General features: G+C 37.3%; 1 protein-coding gene across 1 annotated transcript in view; it reads right to left on the bottom strand.

Moving 5' to 3' along the window:
- Window positions 1–26,915, bottom strand: part of LOC127501336 (collagen alpha-1(XXVIII) chain-like) — a 39,921-nt gene that overhangs the window by 7,020 nt on the left and 5,986 nt on the right. The window contains exons 2-26 of the mRNA XM_051873280.1: window positions 21,412–21,977; window positions 20,941–20,961; window positions 18,196–18,255; window positions 15,412–15,465; window positions 15,013–15,057; window positions 14,878–14,904; window positions 14,613–14,657; window positions 14,486–14,530; window positions 13,459–13,512; window positions 13,320–13,388; window positions 12,880–12,948; window positions 12,665–12,733; window positions 11,750–11,818; window positions 11,572–11,640; window positions 11,383–11,451; window positions 9,299–9,367; window positions 9,112–9,183; window positions 8,750–8,818; window positions 3,300–3,371; window positions 952–1,020; window positions 647–715; window positions 483–551; window positions 332–400; window positions 153–221; window positions 1–69 (exon numbers count right to left, since the gene is read on the bottom strand). Of these exons, the coding sequence (XP_051729240.1) occupies window positions 1–69; window positions 153–221; window positions 332–400; window positions 483–551; window positions 647–715; window positions 952–1,020; window positions 3,300–3,371; window positions 8,750–8,818; window positions 9,112–9,183; window positions 9,299–9,367; window positions 11,383–11,451; window positions 11,572–11,640; window positions 11,750–11,818; window positions 12,665–12,733; window positions 12,880–12,948; window positions 13,320–13,388; window positions 13,459–13,512; window positions 14,486–14,530; window positions 14,613–14,657; window positions 14,878–14,904; window positions 15,013–15,057; window positions 15,412–15,465; window positions 18,196–18,255; window positions 20,941–20,961; window positions 21,412–21,977 (2,027 nt within the window). The remainder of the gene's footprint in view (window positions 70–152; window positions 222–331; window positions 401–482; window positions 552–646; window positions 716–951; window positions 1,021–3,299; window positions 3,372–8,749; window positions 8,819–9,111; window positions 9,184–9,298; window positions 9,368–11,382; window positions 11,452–11,571; window positions 11,641–11,749; window positions 11,819–12,664; window positions 12,734–12,879; window positions 12,949–13,319; window positions 13,389–13,458; window positions 13,513–14,485; window positions 14,531–14,612; window positions 14,658–14,877; window positions 14,905–15,012; window positions 15,058–15,411; window positions 15,466–18,195; window positions 18,256–20,940; window positions 20,962–21,411; window positions 21,978–26,915) is intronic.

The following is a 26,915-nucleotide window of genomic DNA, read 5'->3' as shown; positions in this document are numbered from 1 at the left end:
CTTGGGACCCTGAATTCCCTCTCCTGGAGGGCCTGGAAGACCTGGAGCACCAGGCTGGCCAACTGCACCCTAAAAATATCTCATATGAATTAAATCAACACAGAACATACTGTATGTAGAGCCAATACACATTTTAAGTAGCGATATTGAACCTTTGGTCCAAGCAGTCCAATTCCTGGAGGCCCTGAAGGGCCAGTAGCTCCGGGTGAGCCCCTGTCTCCCTGTAAGCAACAACAACAACATCAGTTTAGCAAGAATGCTAAACTTTGTTAACTTTCTGAAAGATAAAAAGTCAGCAATCATTCATTGTGAATTGCATAATGACCAATACCTTTGGTCCTGGAATTCCTTGTCCTTCAGGTCCAACTTCACCCGGTAGTCCAGGCAACCCTGGAAGCCCCTGAGAATATATCATATGTATAGATATTACTGCTTTTGCTTTCTGTGTTGTTCGTATTAAAGTATTTGTCTCCTTCACGCACCTGTGGTCCGGGGTAACCCTCCCCCTTCATTCCTTGTGGCCCCACTGGTCCTGGACTTCCTCTGTCACCCTGAAACATGCCAGTGTAGATTTTATTAGGGTAAAAAACAAACAAACCTCCTATTAAACTATATGGTAAAATGTCTATGTCATTGTCTGTATAACCTTAGGGCCTGCAGTCCCAACACCTGGCTCTCCAACAGGACCAGAGGTTCCTGCAGGTCCTGGCTCACCCTAACAATAAACATGCAACCAACATAATGAGGAACAGCATATGTACAGTACACACAATAATGTTTAACATTAGATAAGAATGCAAATAGTCAACCTCGTTGGCAAAAGTTATTTTCACTAGCTCCACCCACCATTTCTCAACTATTTATCTTTAGTACAAACAGGATATTACTTCTTTTTACACTTTGTGTAAATAGCATTTATCTCCATTTGCACTTAGTAAGACATATACGTACCTTTGAACCAGGCAATCCTCGACCCGGAGGTCCAGGTAACCCCATCATACCTAAACTTCCTGGTTCTCCCTATAAATGAAATAATTTTTTTTTATTTTTTTTTACCGGTGTTCATTTTTAAAAATGTTCATAGTGTATATAAGACAATGAGTGGTCATTTTAGTTGTGTATAATTTATAAAGAACTGGAGTGTTTCTGCACTTTGAGTATTTCTGAATACTTTGTAGTATTCTACTTTGTAGATATTTTGTGGAAAGTGTAAATTACAATAGTGATGAAATATAATTATAATTAAAAATATAATACAGGTGCTGGTCATATAATTAGAATATCATCAAAAAGTTGATTTATTTCACTAATTCCATTCAAAAAGTGAAACTTGTACATTATATTCATTCATTACACACAGACTGATATAATCATCAAAATTAAAAGAAATAAACATTTGAAATATAACTGACAACTAAGGAAAATCCCAAATTCAGTATCTCAGAAAATTAGAATATTACTTAAGACCAATACAAAGAAAGGATTTTTAGAAATCTTGGCCAACTGAAAAGTATGTGCATGTACAGCACTCAATACTTAGTTGGGGCTCCTTTTGCCTGAATTACTGCAGCAATGCGGCGTGGCATGGAGTCGATCAGTCTGTGGCACTGCTCAGGTGTTATTAGAGCCCAGGTTGCTCTGATAGTGGCCTTCAGCTCTTCTGCATTGTTGGGTCTGGCATATCGCATCTTCCTCTTCACAATACTCCATAGGTTTTCTATGGGGTTAAGGTCAGGCAACTTTGCTGGCCAATTAAGAACAGGGATACCATGGTCCTTAAACCAGGTACTGGTAGCTTTGGCACTGTGTGCAGGTGTCAAGTCCTGTTGGAAAATGAAATCTGCATCTCCATAAAGTTGGTCAGCAGCAGGAAGCATGAAGTGCTCTAAAACTTCCTGGTATACGGCTGCGTTGACCTTGGACCTCAGACAACACAGTGGACCAACACCAGCAGATGACATGGCACCCCAAACCATCACTGACTGTGGAAACTTTACACTGGACCTCAAGCAACGTGGATTGTGTGCCCCTCCTCTCTTCCTCCAGACTCTGGGACCCTGATTTCCAAAGGAAATGCAAAATTTACTCTCATCAGAGAACATAACTTTGGACCACTCAGCAGCAGTCCAGTCCTTTTTGTCTTTATCCCAGGCGAGACGCTTCTGACGCTGTCTGTTGTTCAAGAGTGGCTTGACACAAGGAATGCGACAGCTGAAACCCATGTCTTGCATACGTCTGTGCGTAGTGGTTCTTGAAGCACTGACTCCAGCTGCAGTCCACTCTTTGTGAATCTCCCCCACATTTTTGAATGGGTTTTGTTTCACAATCCTCTCTAGGGTGCGGTTATCCCTATTGCTTGTACACTTTTTTCTACCACATCTTTTCCTTCCCTTCGCCTCTCTATTAATGTACTTGGACACAGAGCTCTATGAACAGCCAGCCTCTTTTGCAATGACCTTTTGTGTCTTGCCCTCCTTGTGCAAGGTGTCAATGGTCGTCTTTTGGACAACTGTCAAGTCAGCAGTCTTCCCCATGATTGTGTAGCCTACAGAACTAGACTGAGAGACCATTTAAAGGCCTTTGCAGGTGTTTTGAGTTAATTAGCTGATTAGAGTGTGGCACCAGGTGTCTTCAATATTGAACCTTTTCACAATATTCTAATTTTCTGAGATACTGAATTTGGGATTTTCCTTAGTTGTCAGTTATAATCATCAAAATTAAAAGAAATAAACATTTGAAATATATCAGTCTGTGTGTAATGAATGAATATAATATACAAGTTTCACTTTTTGAATGGAATTAGTGAAATAAATCAACTTTTTGATGATATTCTAATTATATGACCAGCACCTGTATAGGCACTTTTGAAAACAAATAATATTTGTATTTAACAAAAGTAGGTATTAAAATAATCAAAAAAGTTAGACTGATGAGATAATATATTGAATACAGCATGTCCTTCCTATAAGAGTTGTTGCTTTGTGCCTATTTCCAACAAGTTTCCAGTGACCAAGTCCAGGAAAAATATTTAAAAAAACGATTTTCAATGTATTTTATAAGTTTACGAATTTATGGATGAATATTCTCACAACCCAAGGATGACCGTTAAATGGTTGATTATGAGCAACCATAAAACTGTACAACTAAACCCTAAAGACCTTTTATGAACTCTTTAAAAGTCGCCAGATCATGAAATATGACATTCCAAACCTCTAAACATGACGACCTGGACATTAACCTCCATATTCCCAATGCAAAAACCAGATTTTGTGTTTAAATATTGCCACTGTCCCACCGACCTTGGCCCCTGGGGGTCCCGGTGCTCCAGCACTTCCTGGGAGACCCCGAGGTCCTCTGTCACCTCGGTCCCCCTGTGGAGAGATTCACAATTTAGTGTGTTTATGTGACAGTGACATTTTCCACTTCAGTACATTTAGAGAAGACAGTATTTGAGATTTTTTAGCTTTTTGATCATAGACATGACATGATGTGATGCAGTATTGTATTTCAAACTCAAGCCTCATAAATACACATGTAAGATATTAAGATATTATATTTTGCATAAAGAAAATGAAGGCTGATTTTAGGACTTTGCATTTTAAGACATTTACTTTTGAGTGTTTTTATAATTTTCATTATTTAATGTTAATGTTACTGTCTCGGTTCTGGGGTGTGTTTCCCGAAAGCGTCGTTAGCTAACTATGGTCGTAAGTCCCATTGAACTCTATTGGTAACGACGGAACTTGCGACCATAGTTCGCTTTGGGAAACGCACCCCTGTTTAGTTAGTTTCATTTTCATTTACTTTTAGTTTGTATTCTCTAGTCACATGTGTCTCCTTTGTCTTAGCTTCCTGCCACTTATCTGTTACCATGGACACTCACTCAATCATCATAGCTGTTCATCATTTAGTTCATCACCAAAGTGTATTTAAGTTCCTCCTTGTGCACTCTTCAGTTGTCTGGTCAAGTTAATTCTAAGGTTGTGTTTCTTTGCCTGTCTTGTTTGGATTTTTGTGTGGATATTATTAAAGACTGTGTTTGGATCATCGTCATCTTCCTCGTTGTGAGTTTTACTACAACCCAGTGTGACAAAGACATGATGTTCAAAAATAATTTATTTAAAAAAAAAAATATATATATATATATATTGAAAAATAATTCTAAAACAGTCTTTTTTATTAAAATCTGCATTAATTAGAGGTAGTAGAACAAATACTATCATACTAAACAAGGAAAATGGAAAATAAAATAAAATAAATGATATTACAACATTATTTTTATGTTTTTGAAAGAGGACATTTATGCTCGCAAATACTGTATTTATTTGATTTAAAATACAGTAAAAACAATATTTTTACATATTGGGTAACACTTTATAATAACTAGTAAACAGTTTTAGTAAACAGTTAATTCATCATTTATAAAACATTAATAGACATTAATAAGCAGTTTATAAATACACCTATAAATGCTTTGTTCTTGATTTATAAGCATATCTATAATGGGTTTAATAATTGTATTTTCATACTTTATTAATGATCAATTTATCATTTCTAAATTAAGTATTACATTATTTACAAACCAGTTATTTAGGAGTTGTCAGTTGTTCATAAGATCATTTAGAAAGTGTAAGTAAATGATTAATAAACTATTTAAACATACATTTATACATATTATTTAGGCATATAGTAATAGTTACTCAGCGTGTTAATAAATGCTTTATTAGCACATATTCCTACTGTAATTCATGATTAATTCAGGTAGTTATAAAACATCTAGAAGTGGTCAGTTAAAGGGATAGTTCATCCAAAAATGAAAATTGTATCATCATTTACTCACCCTCAAGTTGTTCCAAATCTGTATAAATTTCTTTGTTCTGCTGAACACAAAGGAAGATATTTTGAAGAAAATTTGTAACCAGGCCACTTTGGGGCACCATTGACTTCCATAGTAGGAAAAAAACCTACTATGGAAGTCAATGGTGCCCCAAAACTGTTCAGTTTAACACATTCTTCAAAACATCTTCCTTTGTGTTCAACAGAACAAAGAAAATTATTTACATTACATTTACATTTAGTCATTTAGCAGACGCTTTTCTCCAAAGCGACTTACAAATGAGAATCGTAGAAGCAATCAAATCAACATGAGCACAACAGTATGTAAGTGCTATGTCAAGTCATAGTTTCATCCGTAAAGTGCTCGTAGCACTTTTTTTTAATAAATATATACGCAAATAGATGGAGAAAGAATAGAAAATCGAAAAAAGAAAAGTAAAATATATATAAAAAAAAAAAAGTGCTATATTACTGGGTCAAGTGTTGATGAAAAAGATATGTCTTTAGCAGTTTTTTGAAAATGGCTAAAGACTCAGCTGCTCGGATAGAGCGTGGTAGGTCATTCCACCAACCAGGAACAGACCAGGAGAAGGTCCGTGAGAGTGATTTTGTGCCCCTTTGGGATGGCACCACAAGACGCCGTTCACTTGCAGAACGCAAGCTTCTGGAGGGCGCATAAGTCTGAAGTAGTGGGTTTAGGTATAGTGGTGCAGAGCCAGTGGATGTTCTGTAGGCAAACATTAGAGCCTTGAATTGGATGCGAGCAGCAATTGGCAGCCAATGCAAACAGATTATACAAATTATACAGATTTTGAACAACTTGAGGGTGAGTAAATGATGATAGAATATTCATTTTTCGGTGAACTATCCCTTTAACTATTTTTGTGAGCTCATCTAAAGTGAGGACTATTTATGCTTTGTAAAGCTTTACAAAGGAGATTTAAAGGCTGTTATCTTCTGCACTGCTGTTCTCTAATGTTTTAAAGTTAATACTGAGGTAGTTTTGACACTGTGAGATATTTTATTATATTAATATTGTTTTATAAAACTTTATTTGTTGTATTTTGGCACTCCTGTAATCCAGTGTTGGCACTGGTAAATTTTTATTCAGCAATGTTTACACTTTACAGAAATTTATTTTTATATCAGATTATAACTTAGTTTCATTTTACTGCACAGTTATGTTTTCTGGAGGAGTACAGCGATTTTTATTTTCTGAGAAATTGCACGGTTTTATTTTTTAATTTTATATCAAGTTACCCATTGTAAAGTTTCATTTTTTCCCCTTGAAATAAATATTTCTATGTTCTGTATCCTTTAAATCTCCTTTAATAAAAGCTTTACGAGGCATAAATAGTCCTCACTTTAGATGAGCTCACAAAAATAGTTAACTGACAACTACTAAATGTTTTATAACTACCTGAATTAATCATGAATTACAGTAGGAACATTGTGTACTGAGTAACTATTACTATATGGCTAAATATTAAGATGTATAAATGTACATTTAAATTGTTTATTAATCATTTACTTACACTTTCTAAATGATCTTATGAACCACTGACAGCTCCTAAATAACTGGTTTGTAAATACTGTAATACATAATTTAGAAATGATAAATTGATCATTAATAAAGTATGAAAATACAATTATTAAACCCATTATAGATATGCTTATAAATCAAGAACAAAGCATTTATAGCTGTATTTATAAACTGCTTACTAATGTCTATTAATGCTTTATAAATGATGAATTGACTGTTTACTAGTGCTTAACTAATGCTTCATAGCGTGAGTTATTCTAAAGTGTTACCCTGATTACTGCCAGACTTTTTAAAATCCTTCACTTGTATTAAGATTATAATAATTTAATTTTTAAAGCACAGCCACCACGAAATCAGACTTTAGCACCTCTTTTTACTTTGAGATCGTTCTGAGGTTAAATACAGATTTAAAATCAGAACAAGAAATAGTTTAATAGCTATGATGCCGTTTTTGAACAGACAGGTTGTAGCCTAAAGCTTTCAGTGGCAATGTGGAGTGATGTATTTGGCAGACGTGGTGCGCTGCAAATTCAAACAAGTGAACCAATCAAAAGCATCAGAATAGCATCGCTTCACTAAACAGACTTTAAATGGCAGGAGGCATCGTGCACATTAAAAACAGGCAAAGCAACAAATGAATATTCAACATACCCTAGCTTTTTACAGAAATGCTGCAACGTGATCTCATGAGAATACGTGTGTATTTTTACGTAAATTGTGGTTCTACCACACGTACATTTACTTACGTTTTCATAGACACAAAAATTTACAATATTGACATACTTATAGCACTAAATGTAAAAATACTTATTAACAGCAATAAAAACGTATATCATGTAACGTAAAGTGTGAATGTATATGAATTCCCATGTATTAATATTAAAATCGTGGCTTTAATGATTTAATGTTTTTAGTCGAATTTATTGAAAGCAGTTTACTCATCTACTTAATATGAAATAACAGTTCTGTTCGTGACTTGTGCTGCTCGTTTCGGAGGATTGCATAATGTTAAACAAGACTACAATTTAAAACCTTATGAATAAATTTTTTGTAATTGTTTAACCATTTTGTTATATTTAGTTTGTTTGCTGTGAGACACAGAAGGCGTTTTCTCCTATGCAGTGACTGACAATACAACCATAAGATACACCAAAACACAACATAAATTCACAAATCACATCCATTTTATTTGTTCGCTGTACTCCCAATCTTTAGAATCCATATGTTTGTAAGGAACAGATCCAAATTCAGCCCTTTATCCATCGATCTTCATTTTGATTCTCAGCAACAGCGACCGTCACAGTCAAAGCTCGCGCTCGTTATGATTCAAATTTGAAAGTAGCGCCACCCTCGAGAAGCGTTACGACATGGTTTACGGCACTGATATCAAACGCTCATTGGTTCTCACCTTCGTCACAGATTGCGACATGCCGTGTTTCAGTGGATTGACATTTGAAATGAGTGCGCGCCTTCACGGAGAGAAGCCGGATTCATCATATTTTCATGGATTAATAAATTAAATTCTGCTCTGTACCCTATAAAAAACTATTACCGCCAGAGAGGACTGTGACTGGAACTCATCATCATTTGAACTACTTTTGGTACCACTTTTGACATTTTCGCAAAAAAAAATAAATTATTGTGGTTACGCTTGTTTGTCTGTCATTCTTTTATTTATAACAGTAGGTAGTTTAAAGAAATGGTTATGGGTAGGTTTAGGGGTAGGTGTAGGATTAGTGGCTCAAAATATCGTTTTAATGTTACATTTTTACTAAAATTGTCATTTTCCTACACATTTCTGCATAACATTCTGTATAAAATGGGTAGGTTTAGGTTCGGGATGGGGTTTAGGGATCTTACATTTATCTACAAAACGATAAAAGGGAAATTATACATATATCTCTAAGACATGATAAGATTCGTAAATATTTTACGTTTTTTCGCTGTAAAAAACGTAAGTATTTTTACGTTTTAGTGCCATAATTACGTCAATATTGTACGTTTTAGCACCTTTCTAAACGTACAAAAATGTACGTTTTGTGTCTTTGAAAGTTACATATTAATACCTACGTATTAACAATGAGACCAGGCTGCAACGTCAGATGTAACCCTCTTTGTATTTGTTAACATTTTCATAAGTAACTGTAATTTAATTACACATTTTTTCTCAGTAACTGTAATGGATTACAGTTACATTAATTTTGTAATTAAATTACATAACGCTGTTACACCAGTTACTCCCCAACACTGCTCCTGGACTCAATGAATGTATAAATCACTGTTTAACCATAAGAGATGGTTTTCATTTATAAATTGATCCGTAGAATTGTGGTAAGTAAGAAACCTTTTTAGAAAGAAACGTCATTGTACCTTTTCACCGGGAATTCCTTTCCCAGGTGAGCCCTCTGGACCTCGTTCACCAGGTAAACCCATCTCACCCTAATATAATGAACAAAAGACAGAAATGCCCAGGTGAGTAAACAATATAAACAGGAAAGCAATGCATTTGTGCTTTACTGAAGCTTTCCTGTATTTGCTATCATAAAATAAGAACGTGTTATAGTCACAGTGGCCCCAAAAATATGTAGACATTTAAGCCACAACTTAAAACGTATGACTTTATATGACATTCATTCATTTTTAAGTATGGCTTAAGTGACGATCCAATTTTAAATGAAATCATAAATATTTTACAAGAAACCTGTGACCCAAGACGTTGTGTCCCACTGTACCTTTGAACCCACAGAGCCATCTTCACCTGGGATGCCAGGAATACCAGGTGCTCCGTCTGGTCCTGGTTCTCCCTAAAATCAAGAAACCACTCTATTACTATTACATAAAACATAGATTATATTAAAAATATGGTAATATATAGATAATATTTGATTTGGTTTGTAAGGACATTGAAATTGTACGTACTTTTGGTCCTGGTTCTCCAATTCCTCTCTCACCTTGTAGGCCAGATTCTCCTGGAAAGCCTTGATCCCCCTGTGAACAAATTTATACAGTCACAATTTATACTGATAAATCACACAAACCATTAATGGAATAGTCCACCCCAAATGAAAACTATGTTTGAAGGTTTTAAACAGTGTTATTTTAGTAGTATTTATATACTATTGTTTTATTTTAATATTATATTTTATATATTTCTATATAGCTTTAATTTATAATTATTTCATTTTTAGTAATTTTAGTACTTTACAGAATTTTAGTTGCTGTTAGTGTACAGACGGAGACAACACAGGTAACTTCCACACACAGTCGTTTATTTACAGGTGCAGCAAGACAAGCAATGGCAGCAGACAAGGCAGTGTACAGAGATAAGATAACTTAGCTTGAACCTAACAGTCTCTCTTAGTCAGTCTCTCAGGCGCAGGGCTGATGGAACATATGCCTGTCCCTTAGGATCTCCCAGCGGAGCTGGCTCAGAATGAGTGGCTGCAGAGATCTGGTTGTCGAGGGGCCACTGGATGGGGCTGACTATGATGGCTGGAGGAAGTATGGGTTTCGAGTGGTGTGGAATCTGGCTCAGGGTGGTGCAAGCGTGAGAGAGCATCGGCCTTCAAGTTCATGCATTGCTTCACTGGGGACAGTTTCTTTGAAAAGAAGGAGCATGGATGGAGGATAGGAGGCTCACCCTGCCGCTGAGACGGAACAGCTTCAACCATGAAGGGAAGATCTGGATTGGGATGAACTAGGGTAGGAGCTGTGCAAAAGGCTTCTTTGAGCTGTTGGAAACCGTTGGCTGTGGCGGGACTCCAGGACAGAGACTTGAGACGGTTTTTAAGAAGGGAAGTAAGTGGTGTACAGATCTGGCTGAAATAGGTGATGAAATGGCAGTAAAAGTTGGCAAAGCCCAGGAAACGTTGAAGATCTTTAGCTGATTGGGGCCAATCCTTGATGGCTTGAACCTTCATTTGGTCCATCTGGATGTTGTGTTGGTTAATGACATAACCGAGGAATTCCGGTGGAACTCGCGTTTCTGAAGTTTCAGGTAGAGGTGTTGTTCTTGTAGCTTTTGGAGGATCTGCGTCACATGGCGGCGATGTTCGGCCAGGTTCTGGGAGTAGATCAGGATGTTGCAGATGTAGTTGATGACGAAATGATGGAGGAACTCCCGGAACACCTCATTCATATACCCCTGGAATAAGGAGGGTGAGTTGGACAGTCCATATGGCATTATGAGATATTCATAGTGGCCTGATGGTTATACGTGCTCCGCAGGTCCAGCTTAGTGAAGATGCAAGCTCCACGTAGTTGTTCCAGGGCTGCTGGGACCGGAGGAAGGGGGTAGTGGTATTTGACCGTATGAGAATTGAGAGTACGGTAATTGACAAGCCTCTGTCATTTTAACTCACAAAGAAGAAGCTTGAAGCAGCAGGGGATGTAAATAGTCAGATTAAGTTTTGCTTGAGAGCCTCCTCGATGTACTCATCTATAGCCTTCTGTTCCAGGATGGACAAAGGATAGATCTTACTCTTGGGTAGAGTTGCCCCAGGCAGCAGGTCGATGGCAGAGTCCCATGGCTGGTGAGGTGGTAGTTTGGTGGCCAGTTGTTTGCTGAAAACATCTAGGAACGGCATATATTTGTGGGGAATTTCCTGTTTGGTGTCGGTCTCAGGACTCTCAATGGGGGTGGAGTTAAGGGAGATGAGGTTGGCAGAAGATGGTTGAACTTGGGCTGGGTGGGTGGAGCTGAGAGGTCTGGTGTTGAAAGTGTGACTGACTCTGAGAGTTGCCAAGGCAACATTTATAATTTTCAATTTTAAAGGTTTTTTTTAATCTTTTGTTTTATTTCAGATTTCTTTTAATTATTAAAAATGTAAAAATGTTATTAGTTTTAGTGAGTTTCTTTTTAGGGTGAACTATCCCTTTAAAAGTCTTTCTGCATTATTTATGGTTATAGAAATTGAAATTGAAAGTACTATCTAAAGATGTTTTGCCTTCAATATCAGACCACTAAAATAACACACACACACACACACACACACACACTGTACCTTAGGGCCCACCATGCCCACTCCAGGGGGGCCTCTTGGTCCAGGTGGACCCATGGGTCCCAGGTCTCCCTGCAGCCAGAGATGCCACATCAGAAAAGTAATTTCTAATTGGAGGCTGTACTACGATTACCTATAAAATAATGCAAGGGTTTGGGTGCAGTCTATGGATAGATAAGAACTTTGCTTTGCCTTTTCACCCTGGGTCCCTACTCCTGGAAATCCCATCGATCCAGGTAAACCAGGTTCCCCTGTGTTACCCTACAGAAGAGAGAAATAAGTACTTAGACAAGTCTCTTATTGTTTGATCTGATTACACTCAACAACAGCATGTAATTGTTTTTGTTTGCTTTTTGAGAATGTACTCTACCTTATCACCCTTAATGCCCAACCCAGGAAGTCCACGTACACCTTTAGGACCCTCAAATCCTCTGTCACCCTGAAATGTGATCAACATCAGTGCATCATTACATTATTAAGTACAGCATTAGATGTCAATCACATGAGCAGTGTACTTTTTCATACTTTAAAAAAGAGTTCTTAAGGTAATAATACCATTTAAAGGAATATACATATGCTAATGAATGCAATGTTTTCAGATACTTAACTGCATGTTATTTTAAAATTAAATGAACATATTTTTAGTTAAAATTTTTACTAAATGCAATTAGCAGAACTTTAGAGTGATTTTTTTTTTTTACCTATTTAAGTAGGGTGTAAATACATCTTTAAATGTACTTTCATAATTATTCCTATTGTCATTGAAATATAGTTAAAGTGTACTGCCGAAAGTACTGACAAGCTAACTAAAATATGCTAAAATATGGCAAACTAAAATATACTTTACTGTCATTTGAAACTTGTATGTCATATATTTAAAGATATTTGTAATTGCACAATTATAATGTTTAATACATGCTTTAAATCTAAGTATAAATGAAGTTGTAATTCAGTATTAACTTTAAATGTAATATCAAATATCAAACTGCAGTTAAAAGTATCAAATGTTTCATATGTGCTTTAGTTAGTCAACACAAAAATAAGCGTACTTCTTTAAAGCACAACAAAATATTATTAAAACAATGATTAAAATGTACTTTAAAATTGACATTATTCACTTTTTAAAAGTGCACTTTCATTAATCTGCAAGTACATTTTTTTTTTTTTTTTTTTTTTTACATAATTTTAAGATATAAAGTACACTACACATGCACATTAAATACAAGCAAGCACACTTCTTTTTCAAAGTGGGAGGCAGACGGAGGTTTTTATTGTTAACTCTTGCCTTTGGCCCTGGTAAACCCTCTCCTGGAAACCCTTGGATGCCTTGAACTCCTGGAGGTCCTGAAGCGCCCTAATAAACAGATACTAAATATTAGTATATTACACTATACAAACCCAGTGAATAAAGATGCATGACAGCAGCCTGTTACAGAAAAACACATGACTAAGGATGTATATCTCCCTCTAGTGGAGTTACTGACATATCACTTCACTTACAGGCATTCCTGGCTCCCCTATACCAACAGGCCCAGTGGGCCCAGGTCTGCCTTGGCCACCTTTCTCCCCCTTACAAAACACAAAGGGTTTACATGGATATGATTCCATATGATTCCATTATAATTATAATAACAACTGCATACTGATACACTACTGTTCAAAAGTTTGGGGTTGGTAAGAATTTTAATATTAAAGTCTCTTATGCTCACCATAGCTGCATTTATTTGATCAAAATACAGTAAAAAGAGTAATACTTTGAAATATTATTAAAATTGTATCTCAATTATTTGAGTTCATAAACTGCATGCATGACAATAATACAAAAAATGTAGCATGTCACATTGCAGAACACTGCTTGAAATGTTGTGTAACAACTGTTGTCTAACCAGATATTAAAATATATTTTACATTAAACTAATGATCTAATCTGAAGCCATTACCTTTGGACCAGGAATCCCAGTCCCTGGGTACCCTGGAGGTCCGGTGGGTCCGCTAGGTCCTCGCTCACCCTGGGAAAGATATCACTGTCATTCCATTCGAAAAACATCACATCATAGTGGTAAGATGCAATATCCTTACTTTAGGTCCGACACGGCCCTCAGGGCCAGGGTCACCAGGGTTACCGCTCAGTCCCTGAAATAGACAGACATTCAAGTATTAGTCTTTATTATATCTTTTATTTCTCACTAATCACACTTGATCTATGAGCTAGTTGTATTGGCAGAGTGTGTCTATTTAAATATCAAAAGACTTTTACAGTGTACTGGACCACTACTAAGCTATGCCATCAATTATAATGTGTTTTTACTGGACACATGACAGCCAGACATTCCCCGTCACCAGAGGATAGACTGTGTGGGAAACTGAAGCTATCTAAATCTGAATCGGGTCAAAAAAAGAAGGCTGCTGTCAATAAACCAAGATCACAAGGACAGAGACTGAACTAGGAGGGCAGGAGATAGTAACCCCTGTCCTTATGCTAATCCAGAGGAACAAAGAAAGCCCTCACAGAGAAACAATGGCATGTAGGCCTGGATTCACTGCTTTAGCTATAGTTATAGTGTAAGAACAACACTTAATCCCTCAATCACATTCCATAAGTGCAGGGACAGAAGAGGCGATCTGACTATGTGAGCGTGATCATTTCCTCACTGCGCTTGGGAGCTATGTTACTCTTCATTTATTACTGTCTCATCGCAATAATTAAATAAAATAAAAATACATGTATACATGAATCAAATATTACTGTATATATTTGCATTTGCAAATATAAAGTTGTCCAAATGAAGTCCTTAGCAACGCATATCCACTCACAAAAATAATTTTTTTAATATATTTACGGTAGGAAATGTACAAAATATCTTCATGGAACATGATCTTTACTTAATATCCTAATGATTTTTGGCATAAAAGAAAAATTGATCATTTTGACCCATACAATGTATTGTTGGCTATTGATACAAATATACCCCGACTTATGACTGGTTTTGTGGTCCAGGGTCAAATATATCAATGGAAAGAAATCTCAATTTCTCAATATATAACCCAAATATATATATATATATATATATATAAAAAATTATATATGTGGTAAAAAAAAGGCAACCTGATCTCCTCTTGGTCCACGTGGTCCTGGAGGTCCATCTGGGCCCTGTGGGAATGAAGGACAGGATCATCATGACACATTGTGGGCCACAGACCACAGATCAAGAGAATCATTTACTAAAACGTACTTGATCTCCTTTTAACCCTGGGGTGCCACATTCTCCTTTCCCACCCTGCATATACGGAAAGAGAGTGAAAGTAAATTTCATTGTCCTGTGTCTGATATGATCTATAATGCTTCACCCTCAGGCTGTCTTCTGTGACGCACTCTCCTGATGTTTTGAAAGCATCAGTCAGGATTAAACGGCTTTCGTCATTTACTGATAAGATGGATAGATACATGTCGTACAGTAAAATTACTGAATTCACTGTCATTAAGTCATATATACTAGCCTTTACTCCTCTTGGTCCTGGTCTTCCCTGTAACAGAAGAAGAGACTTGATTGCTCAGAAACCAACCAGTGAACATGTAAAAATGTATATACATTATTATAGAGAAATAAAAGATAATATATGAGGATATAGTACCCTTATACCCTCTAATCCTGGACGTCCATTTAAACCTGCCTCTCCCTATAAATAAAAAGAGAAAACCATAAAATCAGGTTTGAGAATTTTTTTCTTTTTTTTGCATGTTTTGAAAAAATACAAGTGGTTTTTGTCCGTGAACAACTCGCTGCCAAAATTGTAGGGTAAAGTGAGTGGTTGTCAGGGTGTTGCTATGCAGTTGCTAGGCTGTTCTGGTTGGTTGTTAGGTGGTTGTTTACTAGCTCAATTCAAAACAGCCCATACCTGATTCTGATCTGTACATATGAGTCAGCTCTATCTTTTCATGTAATATACTTTTATATGTAAAATAATCTTCCAAACAAAAATCACAAGTCAAAACAAAAATTAAGACAGAGTTGCTAATAAAATCAGACTTACTTTAGGTCCTTTGGGACCAGGAGGCCCATCAAATCCTGGATCACCTGGTTTACCCTAATATTTACAAGACATTACAGAATGAGCAGGCAAAACAATTCTAGTCATACATTTTAAATAAAATGGTTGGATAAAATTGCCTTTGTGCAATTGAATAATATTTACTGCCAAGTGAAAGCTTTCCCATCAAGTTCTATGTGAGTCAGTGGATTTGACCTCCACATGAGCTCATTTTTGAGAATGATCAAAGGCCGATGCAAAACTTTTTGTTTGTTTATCTCTGCATAATCCCCTGGACTTGATCTTACCCCTCTGTGAAGCGTACGCATATTTGAAAGCACAGAGGTGCCCTCTTGAAAGCTTCAGCACCTGCTACACTTGCAGTGTGGGAAACACTTCCTACTCTTTCATGTAGCGCCTCTCTGCTCGCCCTGAATCCACCTGATCTGTTCTGACCGTAAACTAGGGCTTTCAGACACAGAGCGATGGAGTTATCCGCTTTACATTGCTAGATCAAACACAGCTCAGAGAGAGGATTACTGCTGTTTAACAATTCTTCCTCAAACAATTCTAACTTTATTTGTTCATGTGCACAGATCAGGCCAGGATCTAGTGTTTGAAACTGTCTTCCACATCACAGGTCTGATGTTTGATGTCTAGATTCTGAAATAACATTCAGAGTATTCAGAGACACAGTGCCAATCCTACACTTCTGGGGGCCCTAAGCAAAACTTTGTAAAGGGGCCCCTGTCAGTGCATTCTTAAAAACCCCAAAATTTTCATAATCTTTATTATTGCATGAGCCAATAATTACAATGGTTTATGCAAGGTGCACTGCCAGTTTGCTATAGCTAATAGGATTAAAACATCAAGGAAACAAAGTTATGAAAAACGTATGTAATGGGATGTAAAGGGAAACCTATTAAAACACGTCAAATTGGCAGTAAAAAACAATTAAAGTAAAATTAAAACCAAATTTTCGTTGACAGCTAAATTAATCTAGCTGTCAGAAAAACTATAGACCTTATTTACCAGAGAAACAAGCGTGCCGCCATCTTTAGAACATTGTCTTTGAACTTCCGTTTTTGCGGTATCCCTGTATATTTCTATGGCATCGTTGTTGAAGAATAATTAGCTGGTGAAGTGGATTTACCTGTTGTAGAGTTAATGAAAGTTATCATGAGCATTGTTATGTTTAAAGCAGATGTCTTAACAAATGTCAGTAGACCGGGAAGATTTTAAAACTAGCAGTTCATTCATAAATACATAAGATCGCTGTGGGAATACAAGCCGGAAGTCAAAAGACAACGAGCACAGCGCTGAAAAGGGGCGGGGCTACATAAGGTCTATAACAAACAGCCGAATTCGCTTTCTAAATGCGCGATTTACTTACGAAATTACAGCATGATAAACAACAATAATAAATTCTAGGTTGTTTAAACCCAAATTTGGGGTCGAATATGGAAAAACCCAACCATTTGTTTACATATTTTTAATTACATTTTTAACCCAGCGGTTGGGTTTGTCTATTTTGACCCAAATCAACAACCCAGCATTTTTTTAGAGTGAAGAAGGCAGGTAAACATACGAAAATACATAGCCTAAATAATTCTCTAAATTAGCTAATTTTAGACTATGGGCATTGTTTTTAAAGTAGTCCTACCTGAGTCACACAGCTTGTAATACCGAACAGGAATTCTTATGTACATTAAACCATGCATAACAAAAAAAAACATTTTGATTATTGATGTGTACCAACACAAACCGAAAGTTACATGTCATCTTTGGTCATTTCTAACGAAACACGGTGGAGACCTGGACTGGAGTTATTGCTTTACGACTTGCTTATGAATTTACTGCTTTGTCTAGAAGACTAAATAAGAAATTGAAAATGTTACAAAAATACATAGCCTACTTTCTTCGTTCTTGGCACTTTTTGATAGTTTTGTTTTGCAGCCATAGCCATGACAAGACGCATATGTTATTATCTGCCGCACTGCATTATGTCCGAGTTCGAAACAGTTATTGAATCAATATAAATCATTATTAAAACATTTCCACATGAGTCCGCCAATGATTAGTAGACACCACACATATTTTTGCATTTTATAAAGAAATATTCACGTTATGGTAAATTATCGTCATGCTTATTTTATATAGTGATAAGCAAGGGGGCCCCCTGGTGGTTCGGGGGCCCTACGCAACTTGCGTATAGGGAGAATCGGCTCTGCAGAGACAGCTAGACAAAAAAAAAAAAAAAAAAAAAAATGCTGTAAGTAGTGTTATTTTAGTGTTATGATGGTACTATTGTTACTATTGTATTGATACTATTGTTGTAATTTTAGTTAAATTTTTAGTCATTTTTTTATTATTATGTTTAAAAATATGCCTATAAAGTTTTTTTTTTTCATCAATTTTTAATTTCAGTTTTAGTTTTGGTTATTTTAGTACTTCAAGTTAAATTAAATGAACATGAGAAATGCTATCATAGCAACTAGCTGAAATAAAATAGTTTTGATATTTTATTTAATTTCAATTAAAGTTTGCAGGTATTTTATTTCAAGTAACGGGCGTTTATTTATGGTTTTAGTTTTAGATAACTATAATAACCCTGGCTGTACTGTTTAAGAACCAATGACAAATTAATCATTTACTTTTGTGATTATGAACATCTGCAATGATTTCCTATTTTATCTATCTGAGAAAGCTGGATGTGACATGATGAGAATTTACTGGGCTATCAAACTGATTGAGACAGAGAGACATAAAGTGCAGATATAAACTCACTGGATTTCCGGGAAAACCTCTCTCTCCTTTCTCACACAGACAGGATTTGCGCTGTGGACACTGTAACAGAGAAATAAGCCTTTAGACACAGCATGCCATCTCTATATTATGTGGAATCACAGTATTTACTACTTTTTTATTTTTATTTTATTTTATTTTGGCCATTTTATGTCCTTTTACAAGGTCCTGATTTTGTTTTTTGGGTCTACTAGAATAGGTTTGCATGTTTGAATGTTATTTTTTACATATTTTACATTATTGCAATTTGCAGCACCTCCCTTCCCAGTTTGTCAGTAAAGCTTTATTTAGTCCCTGTCTCTATGAAGCCCCTTCTTCTTCGAACTTGTTTTGGAAATGTCACGTCCTTTACCATAACCGCAAGTTTCAACACACTACTAAAACTCAACCAAGCCTTGCCCCCTTTTTACATAAATTTACATTTCTTCTTGGAAATTATTTAAATAAGAAAAACTGTGACGTGTACATTCTCAGAAGAAAACTCAAGACCACAATCGAGCTGTTTCAGGGAGTTCAGAAACATTGCTTACTGATATAGAGAATAACTCCCTTGGAGTGGACTTTGTGCTTTGTAACTTTGCAGACATTTTTTTCATGCTCAAACAGCAACATTACACACTAAAGAAAGGTGAAAATGTAAAAAGCATAAGTGCTCTTTCATGCCAGGCTAATATACAGTGCCCTCCACTAATATTAGTACCCTTGGTAAATATGAGCAAAGGTGGCTGTGAAAATAAATCTGCATTGTTTATACTTTTGATCTTTCATAAAAAAAAAATCACAAAAAAATCACAAAATTCTAACCTTTCATTTAAGCAAAACAACTGTAAATGGGGGGAAAAGCTCATTATGAAATAAATGTTTTTCTCTAGTTCACATTGGCCACAATTATTGTCACCCAATTATTGTAACATTCTTTTCCCAAGATAACAGCTCTGAGTCGTCTTCTATAATGCCTGATGAGTTTGGAGAGCATCTGACAAGATATCAGAGACCATTCCTTCATGCAGAATCTTTCCAGATCCTTCAGATTCCCAGCTCCATGTTGGTGCTTCTTCTCTACAGTTCACTCCACTCATTTTCTTTAGGGTTCAGGTCAGGGGACTGGGATGGCCATGGCAGAAGCTTCATTTTGTGCTCAGTGACACATTTTTGTGTTGATTTTGATGTTTGTTTTGGATCATTGTCCTGATGGAAGATCCAACCACGGCCCATTATAAGATTTCTAGCAGGGACAGTCAGGTTTTGATTTTTTATCTGTTAGTATTTGATAGAATCCATGATGCCATGTATCTGAATAAGATGTCCAGGACCTCCAGCAGAAAAATAGGCCCACAACATTAAAGATCCAGCAGTATATTTAACCGTGGGCATGGGGTACTTTTTATTCATGTGTGCACCAAACTCATCTGGTGGGTTTGCTGCCAAAAAGCTTTTTTTAGTTTTATATGACCATAGAAGCCGGTCCCATTTGAAGTTCCAGTTGTTTCTGACAACTAAATATGCTGGAGTTTGTTTTTGGATGAGCGAGGAGGATTTTTCCTGAAACCCTCCCAAACAACTTGTGGTGATGTAGGTGCTGTTTTTAATTTTTTTTTAGGCTTTCTGACCCCAAGACTCAACTAATTTCTGCAATTAGAGTCTTTGGCCACTCAAAGATTCCTTCTCATCGCGCATTAGGATGATTTAGACACACATCCTCTTCCAGGTAGATTTGTAACATCTTTAGTTGACTGGAACTTCTTATAGCCCTGATGGTGGAAATGGGGATTTTCAATGCGTTAGCTTTTTTCTTATAGCCATTTTCTATTTTGTGAAGCTCAACAATCTTTTGCTGCACATCAGAATTATATTCTTTGTTTTTTTTCATTGTGATGAATGATTAAGGGAATTTGGCCTTTGTGTTTACGCATATTTGTACTCCTGTGGAATAGGAAGCCATGGCTGGACAATTTCATGTTTCTAGTCACCCTGGTGTGCTAAAAAAATGTAAATATGAATGGGAATATACTTCAGAGATATTTTACTCATAAGAATTTCTTGGGGTGCCAATAATTGTGGCCAACATGTATTGGAGAAAAATATTTATTTCATAATGTGAGTTTCCCCCACTTTCAATTGTTTTACTTCGATGAAAGGTTAGAATTTTGTGAATTTTTTAAATTAAATTAAAGATCAAAAGGATAAACAATGCAGATTTATTTTCACAGCCGCCTTTGCTCATATTTACCAAGGATGCCAATATTAGTGGAGGGCACTGTAACCCAATATACCCTGTAAATTAGTCCACTCATCCAGCAGGTAACTGACCGCAACTATGTCTGTCATATCACATATCATCTTGCGATTCAGTATAGTGAAAATTACCTCAGAGGACTTAGGACTTACTGCTATAGCCTATTTTTGGAGAGTTTGTCTTGTGGCTATATAGGCTAATGTTTTGTACATTCTTAAGGACTGTTGTTTCTTATTAAAAGCTTTAAGATAACATATAGGCCTGAGGTAAAATTATAAAACAATTTCAACTTAAATCATTATTTAATATCTGCATATTTGTTTATTTGTAGCAGCGTAATAAGTAAGATAATGTACAGTCAGCTGGTCATTATCACAAAATGTCTATGTTATCCATCACATCTCATATTCACTATAAAAAACAAAGAAAAACTTGAAAAACTTTGAGAAACTTCTCCACATACAATATTTTTATGAGATAATTGTACTTACAGCTGTGTTCGCAAGTTCACTCTGTAAAAGAGAAAAGAGAGCATTGTAGACTGATACACAAAAGTGTAAACCATTGACAGATCTTGATGGGACTGTGATTTTGTTCATATGTGAAAATTATGTTTCAAGTGAGTGGTTAGGACCACAATTTTCTAATCGCATAGTTTTTTTTAGGATATGATGTATTACAGGTCCCCCATTATTCAAATTGGTGTTTTTTTCAGTGTATATTCTTCTGTTTCACCTCCTTTTTTACACCACCTCAAGTCTTAGCCCATAACAAAAATATGTTTTGCTAATATTTCCATAATGAAAACATAATTTCTAAATGTTCTCTGAACATTCAAAACAACATTTTTTAAACTGAATGTTTTGAACATTCAGAGATGAATCCTTCCTCAAGGAGGAAATGCATCCTAACCACCTCTTATGTCTTCCAGGTGAAAACATTCCCTAACTCCAAACACTCACCAGTTCCCTGAAGAGTTTGTCATCCAGCTGTGGGTCACTGAGGCTGAAGAGGTGCTGCTGAGGTGGTGCGCTGGCGATGGACCTCAGTCTACTGTTGTCCAGCTCATCTCGTGTGAATTCTGACAGCCCAATGACAAACATACGGATGTTGTTGTTCTTAGCATCTGCAGCTGCATTCACAGCACTGGGGCTGCGCGGGTGGTCAACACCATCCGTCAACAGAAGCTCTGCTCTTAAGCTGTTGGGCGCTGTCTCTCTGGTGAAGAGCTGAGTGGCGTTTGTGATGGCATAAGCTGAGTAGGTGCCTTGGCCGATGTAGGTCATAGCACTCACTTGACTTTGGAACACATCTATGTCCTGCCAGTCCCGGAAGTTGTGCTCCACTGAGACGGTGCTGCTGTACTGCAGGACGGCAAGTCTCACCCGCATACGCCAGCTGGGCACTTGCATCTGCATCAGTCTGGTGCTGAAGCGCAACACGAATTCCTTCTGCTTCTCAAACATAAACATTGTAGCTTTCTCTGAACTGTCCACCAAAAAAGCCAACTCCACTGGACAGAACAGAGCTGCAAAATAATGAAATGACAGTTGTTTTATTTACACATTTCTCACTATTTAGGTTTTTCTCAAAATTGCACTTTTTCAAAATTATTCACACATTTTGATGAATTGTGCAGGTAAATCTTGAATTTCACTAATAATGTAAAGCATTGGATCAACTAATTATCAACCAGTTCTCAACAGCTCATGAACCTTTGATTGGCAAGCATATAAACAGCACAACACAGTTACAATTTCTGACGATGAGAAGTAAGGTGGAAGGGGTGGGAGACTATAATGTTGATCTATACGCAGCAGTCACTTTATTAAACAATAAACAAAAAAGCAGGAGAACAGGAGAATACTGGAACACAGGAGAGCACCAACTAAAAATAAATGAGAACATACAAAGAACAAACCGAGGGCTATATATACACAGAGTAACTAAAGGGCTGAACAAGGAACAGATGAATCAAATCAAACAGTTGTTATGACAACAAAAGAGAACATTCTAGAAACCATGGAAAAAGGAAATAATGAGTTACAAACTAAAAGTTCAGGAAAAACAAAACAGAAATGAAACTGAACAATATATAACTCCTTCCTCCTGAATGGCGCGTCCGCGTGTCGCAAATGTCCAACAGAGGAGGGATGGAGGGGGCTTTGGAGGTGGATGAGGAACCAGAAACAGACCAGACCCTGGAGGAGCCAGCAGAGGGAGAAGCCAAGGTGGAGCCCCTGTGACGAGTGGCCAAGATGAAGCCAGGGTGCCAGCTGAGGTGGTGGGAGAGAGGATTGAGGAGGAGTCAGAGGGAAGAAAGTGTCTGATGGAGCCAAAGGGGTGGAGGGATGAGGTGCAGCTTTGGGCCCTGAAGTCCGTGGCGGACACAGAGCGACAAGTGACCAAGGTGGAGTAGGAGTGGGGAGGGAGCCCGGTGGAGCCGAGGGAGCAAGAAACCAAGGTGGAGCCAGCTGGTCGATGGGCAGAGGTGGAGTAATAGGCTTGGATGCCCAATTTGGAGCCATGGGATCAACACACCAAGGCAGAGCTGAAGACCAGGACCAGGCTCTGGCTGGAGTCCATGGTGGGCATTGGCTCTTGCTCTGGGTCTGCGGTGGGCTCAGGGTCAGTGTCAATCTTGACAAGGGGCTGAATGAGATATGGAGGATTTTCTTCCTCAACCACTGTCCAGGAGGAACCACAGTGGAATAACACCCACTCAGTGTATTCACAAAAACGCCCCTGAGGACATCACCAGGCAGGCATGCTTTAGTTTGTGTGTTTAGACCAGCTCTAAAAAACACACAGGGGAGGAATCAGGATATTGCACCAAGGGTAGATAGATCCATATTAGTTGGTAGTAGGTCTTTTCTGTCACAGCTGGTTGCAGAAAGTAAGAGAAGTTGAGGCAGGATCTATACACAGCATACACTTTATTAAACAATAAATAAAAACAAAAACAAGAGGAGCACAGGAGAATACTGGAACATAGGAGAATCACATCCAACTAAAAATAAATGAGAATGGACAAAGAACAACTCAGAATGAGGGCTATATATACACAGAGTAACTAAAGGGCTAAACAAGGAACAGTTGAATCAAATCAATCAAACAATGAGTCACTATGACAACAAAAGAAAACATTCTAGAAACCATGGAAAAAGAAAGGATACACAGGAAACAATGAGTTACAAACCAGGAAAAAGGAAACAGAAATCAAACTGATTGTTACACCTTGTGCATTTTCAATCACTTTCACAGGAAATACTGTCAGAGTACACTGTTTTTTTATCTGTGAAAAATCACACCAGAACTTGTCATTCTCGTGGCACCGATATGTTCATTGACATAAATACTTTTGTGAGATGAACTAGGGATTTTTTAGAAAGTTACAGGTTTTTCCAGTGTTGTAGAGAGTTTTGGCTGTGGTGTGTATGAGTGAAAAAGTGAGAAAAGAATTCATGTAATTTGAAAGATAGCCATTGAATGCATTTTTGTGGCAAAGCAATGGAAAATGATACAAACAGTTTAGCTCACATAGACTGCTGTTGTGCTCACTGTGTGAAGAGTTTGAAAAAGTGACCAAAGTACTGTAAATTGGTCTTAGCAATTGTAAAAAAAAAAAAAAAAAAAAAAAAAAGTTGAAAAATTGAAAAACTGAAAAAAAATTGAAAAACATCAAAGAGGTTTGGGTAGACAGACAGACAGATTACTTATTTGACTTCTTTTTCGATGACAGTGTTGTCAGGCTTCTGTCTGTTCTTTCTTCTGTTCTGGTTTCTAGCATTACAGGACAGTATCAGCAGCAGGAGAAACATCACACCACACTGCATCCTTCTCCTGCTTATTCACACGTCACTCTACAAATGAATCATATTATTAATTTCACGGTTAACACATAATTTTGGAAATATGTCCCTAAAATAATGCTTAATTTTGACATCCTAAGTACAGTACATCCTGACGGATCCTAATAACAGCATTGCAGAAACATTGTAGATACATTTATGGTGTGTTATGTTAATGCAATTGTGCTTGGCAAGCAAACATCCTACATGCTAGAGGATATTAAAGTCCCAAGCCTGTGGGATAGCAGTATAGACATTAAGTAATTAATGCAAAATAAAACTTTCATAAAAGCAGTTAGCCAGGTGAGGCTGTGCATTACAATAAGTTTTACCACAGTAACTCTAAAAAAATGCTGGGTTAAAACAACCCAAAGTTGGATTGAAAATAGACAAACCCAGCGGTTGGGTTAAATGTTTGCCTGCTGGGTAGTTTTTTTAACTCAACATTGTTTAAATACACTATATTGCCAGAAGTATTGGGACACCCCTCCAAATCATTGAATTCAGGTGTTCCAATCACTTCCATGGCCACAGGTGCATAAAATCAAGCACCTAGGCATGCAGACTGCTTCTACAAACATTTGTGGAGGAATGGGTCGCTCTCAGGTAGCTCAGTGAATTCAACGTAGTACCGTGATAGGTTGCCACCTGTGCAATAAGTCCATTCGTGAAATTTCCTCACTACTAAATATTCCACGGTCAACTGTTAGTGGTATCATAACAAAGTGGAAGCAATTGGGAACAACAGCAACTCAGCCACGAAGTGGTAGGCCACGTAAAATCACAGAGCGGGGTCAGCGCATGCTGAGGCGCACAGCGCAGAAGTGCCAACTTTCTGCAGAGTCAATAGCTACAGACCTCCAAACTTTGTGGGCCTTCAGATTAGCTCAAGAACAGTGCGTAGAGAGCTTCATGGAATGGGTTTCCATGGCCGAGCAGCTGCATCCAAGCCTTACATCACCAAGTGCAATGCAAAGCGTCGGATGCAGTGGTGTAAAGCACGCCGCCACTGGACTCTAGAGCAGTGGAGACGTGTTCTCTGGAGTGACGAATCACGCTTCTCTGTCTGGCAATCCGATGGACGAGTCTGGGTTTGGCGGTTGAACGGTACTTGCCTGACTGCATTGTGCCAAGTGTAAAGTTTGGTGGAGGGGGGATTATGGTGTGGGTTGTTTTTCAGGGGTTGGGCTTGGCCCCTTAGTTCCAGTGAAAGGAACTCTTAATGCTTCAGCATACCAAGACATTTTGGACAATTTCATGCTCCCAACTTTGTGGGAACAGTTTGGGGATGGCCCCTTCCTGTTCCAACATGACTGCGCACCAGTGCACAAAGCAAGGTCCATAAAGACATGGATGATGAGTTTGGTGTGGAGGAACTTGACTGGCCTGCACAGAGTCCTGACCTCAACCCGATAGAACACCTTTGGGATGAATTAGAGCGGAGACTGTGAGCCAGGCCTTCTCGCCAACATCTGCCTGACCTCACAAATGCGCTTCTAGAAGAATGGTCAAAAATTCCCATAAACACACTCCTAAACCTTGTGGAAAGCCTTCCCAGAAGAGTTGAAGCTGTTATAGCTGCAAAGGGTGGGCCAACTCCATATTAAACCCTACGGATTAAGAATGGGATGTCATTAAAGTTCATGTGCATGTAAAGGCAGGTGTTCCAAACTTTTGGCAATAGTGTATGTTGAAAACTGCCCAGCACGTTGGGCAAACATTAACCCAACCGCTGGGGTTAAAACAACTGGGTCACTGGGTTTGTCCATTTTCAACCAACTTGAATTGTTTTTAACCAGCATTTTTTAGAGTGTAAGGTTTTTTAGGCAATGAGATAAACCCTTATCCGTGGTAAAATCACTGTAATGCTTAGACCTAATTAGCTTTTTGCTTTAATAATCATTGTTTCTTTACTTCTGGAAACATGTTTTCAAGCAATCTCCTCTCCAATTTGTATATAGTTTATTGCAGTGATTCATGGTGCAATTAGATTTTAAGTCAAACAATTCTACACTGTAAACCCTAACGCTCAAATAATTAATTGGTTTGAGTAGTTGGTTTAACTAAATTAAATAAATTAGTTCAGTCAAATGAACTTTTATGAATATTTAGAACTTTCTTTTTCTTTCAATTTCACGGAACTGATATATTTCAAGTAAACTGAAACTGTTTCATTGTTTTGAGTTTTATGAACTTATTTTAATTTAGATGAACTTAAGTTTAACTGAAACTGGCTGGGATTTCTATTTCCCAGCATACTTTGCCCATGGCACTTGAAAGGGAGAGTAAATGCTAAAATTAAGTGTTTTATAATGGTTTTTTTTTTTTTTTTTTTGTAAGATTAATGTTAAGTGGAGATTACCCCGGTTTCACAGAAAAAGCTTAAGCTAGTCCTAGACTAAAATGCTTGTTTGAGCTGTTTTAACTGAAAGAACTGTACTAACATATCATAAAATATGTCAGTGTCATTGTTTTGTCTCAGGATGCACACCAGTAATGTATTTTTCTAGAGTATGTTTATAAAAGATACTTAAATATCTAATTGAACTAAGACCTAATCCTGGCTTAGGCTAAGCCTGTCTGTGAAACCGGGCCATTGTGATTAATGTTTTGTT

This window comes from Ctenopharyngodon idella, chromosome 19, assembly GCF_019924925.1.
Source record: "Ctenopharyngodon idella isolate HZGC_01 chromosome 19, HZGC01, whole genome shotgun sequence".
In the NCBI taxonomy this organism is placed as follows: domain Eukaryota; kingdom Metazoa; phylum Chordata; class Actinopteri; order Cypriniformes; family Xenocyprididae; genus Ctenopharyngodon; species Ctenopharyngodon idella.
The sequence above is the reverse complement of the archived record's forward strand: the minus strand, read 5'-3'. Positions and strand labels throughout refer to the sequence as shown.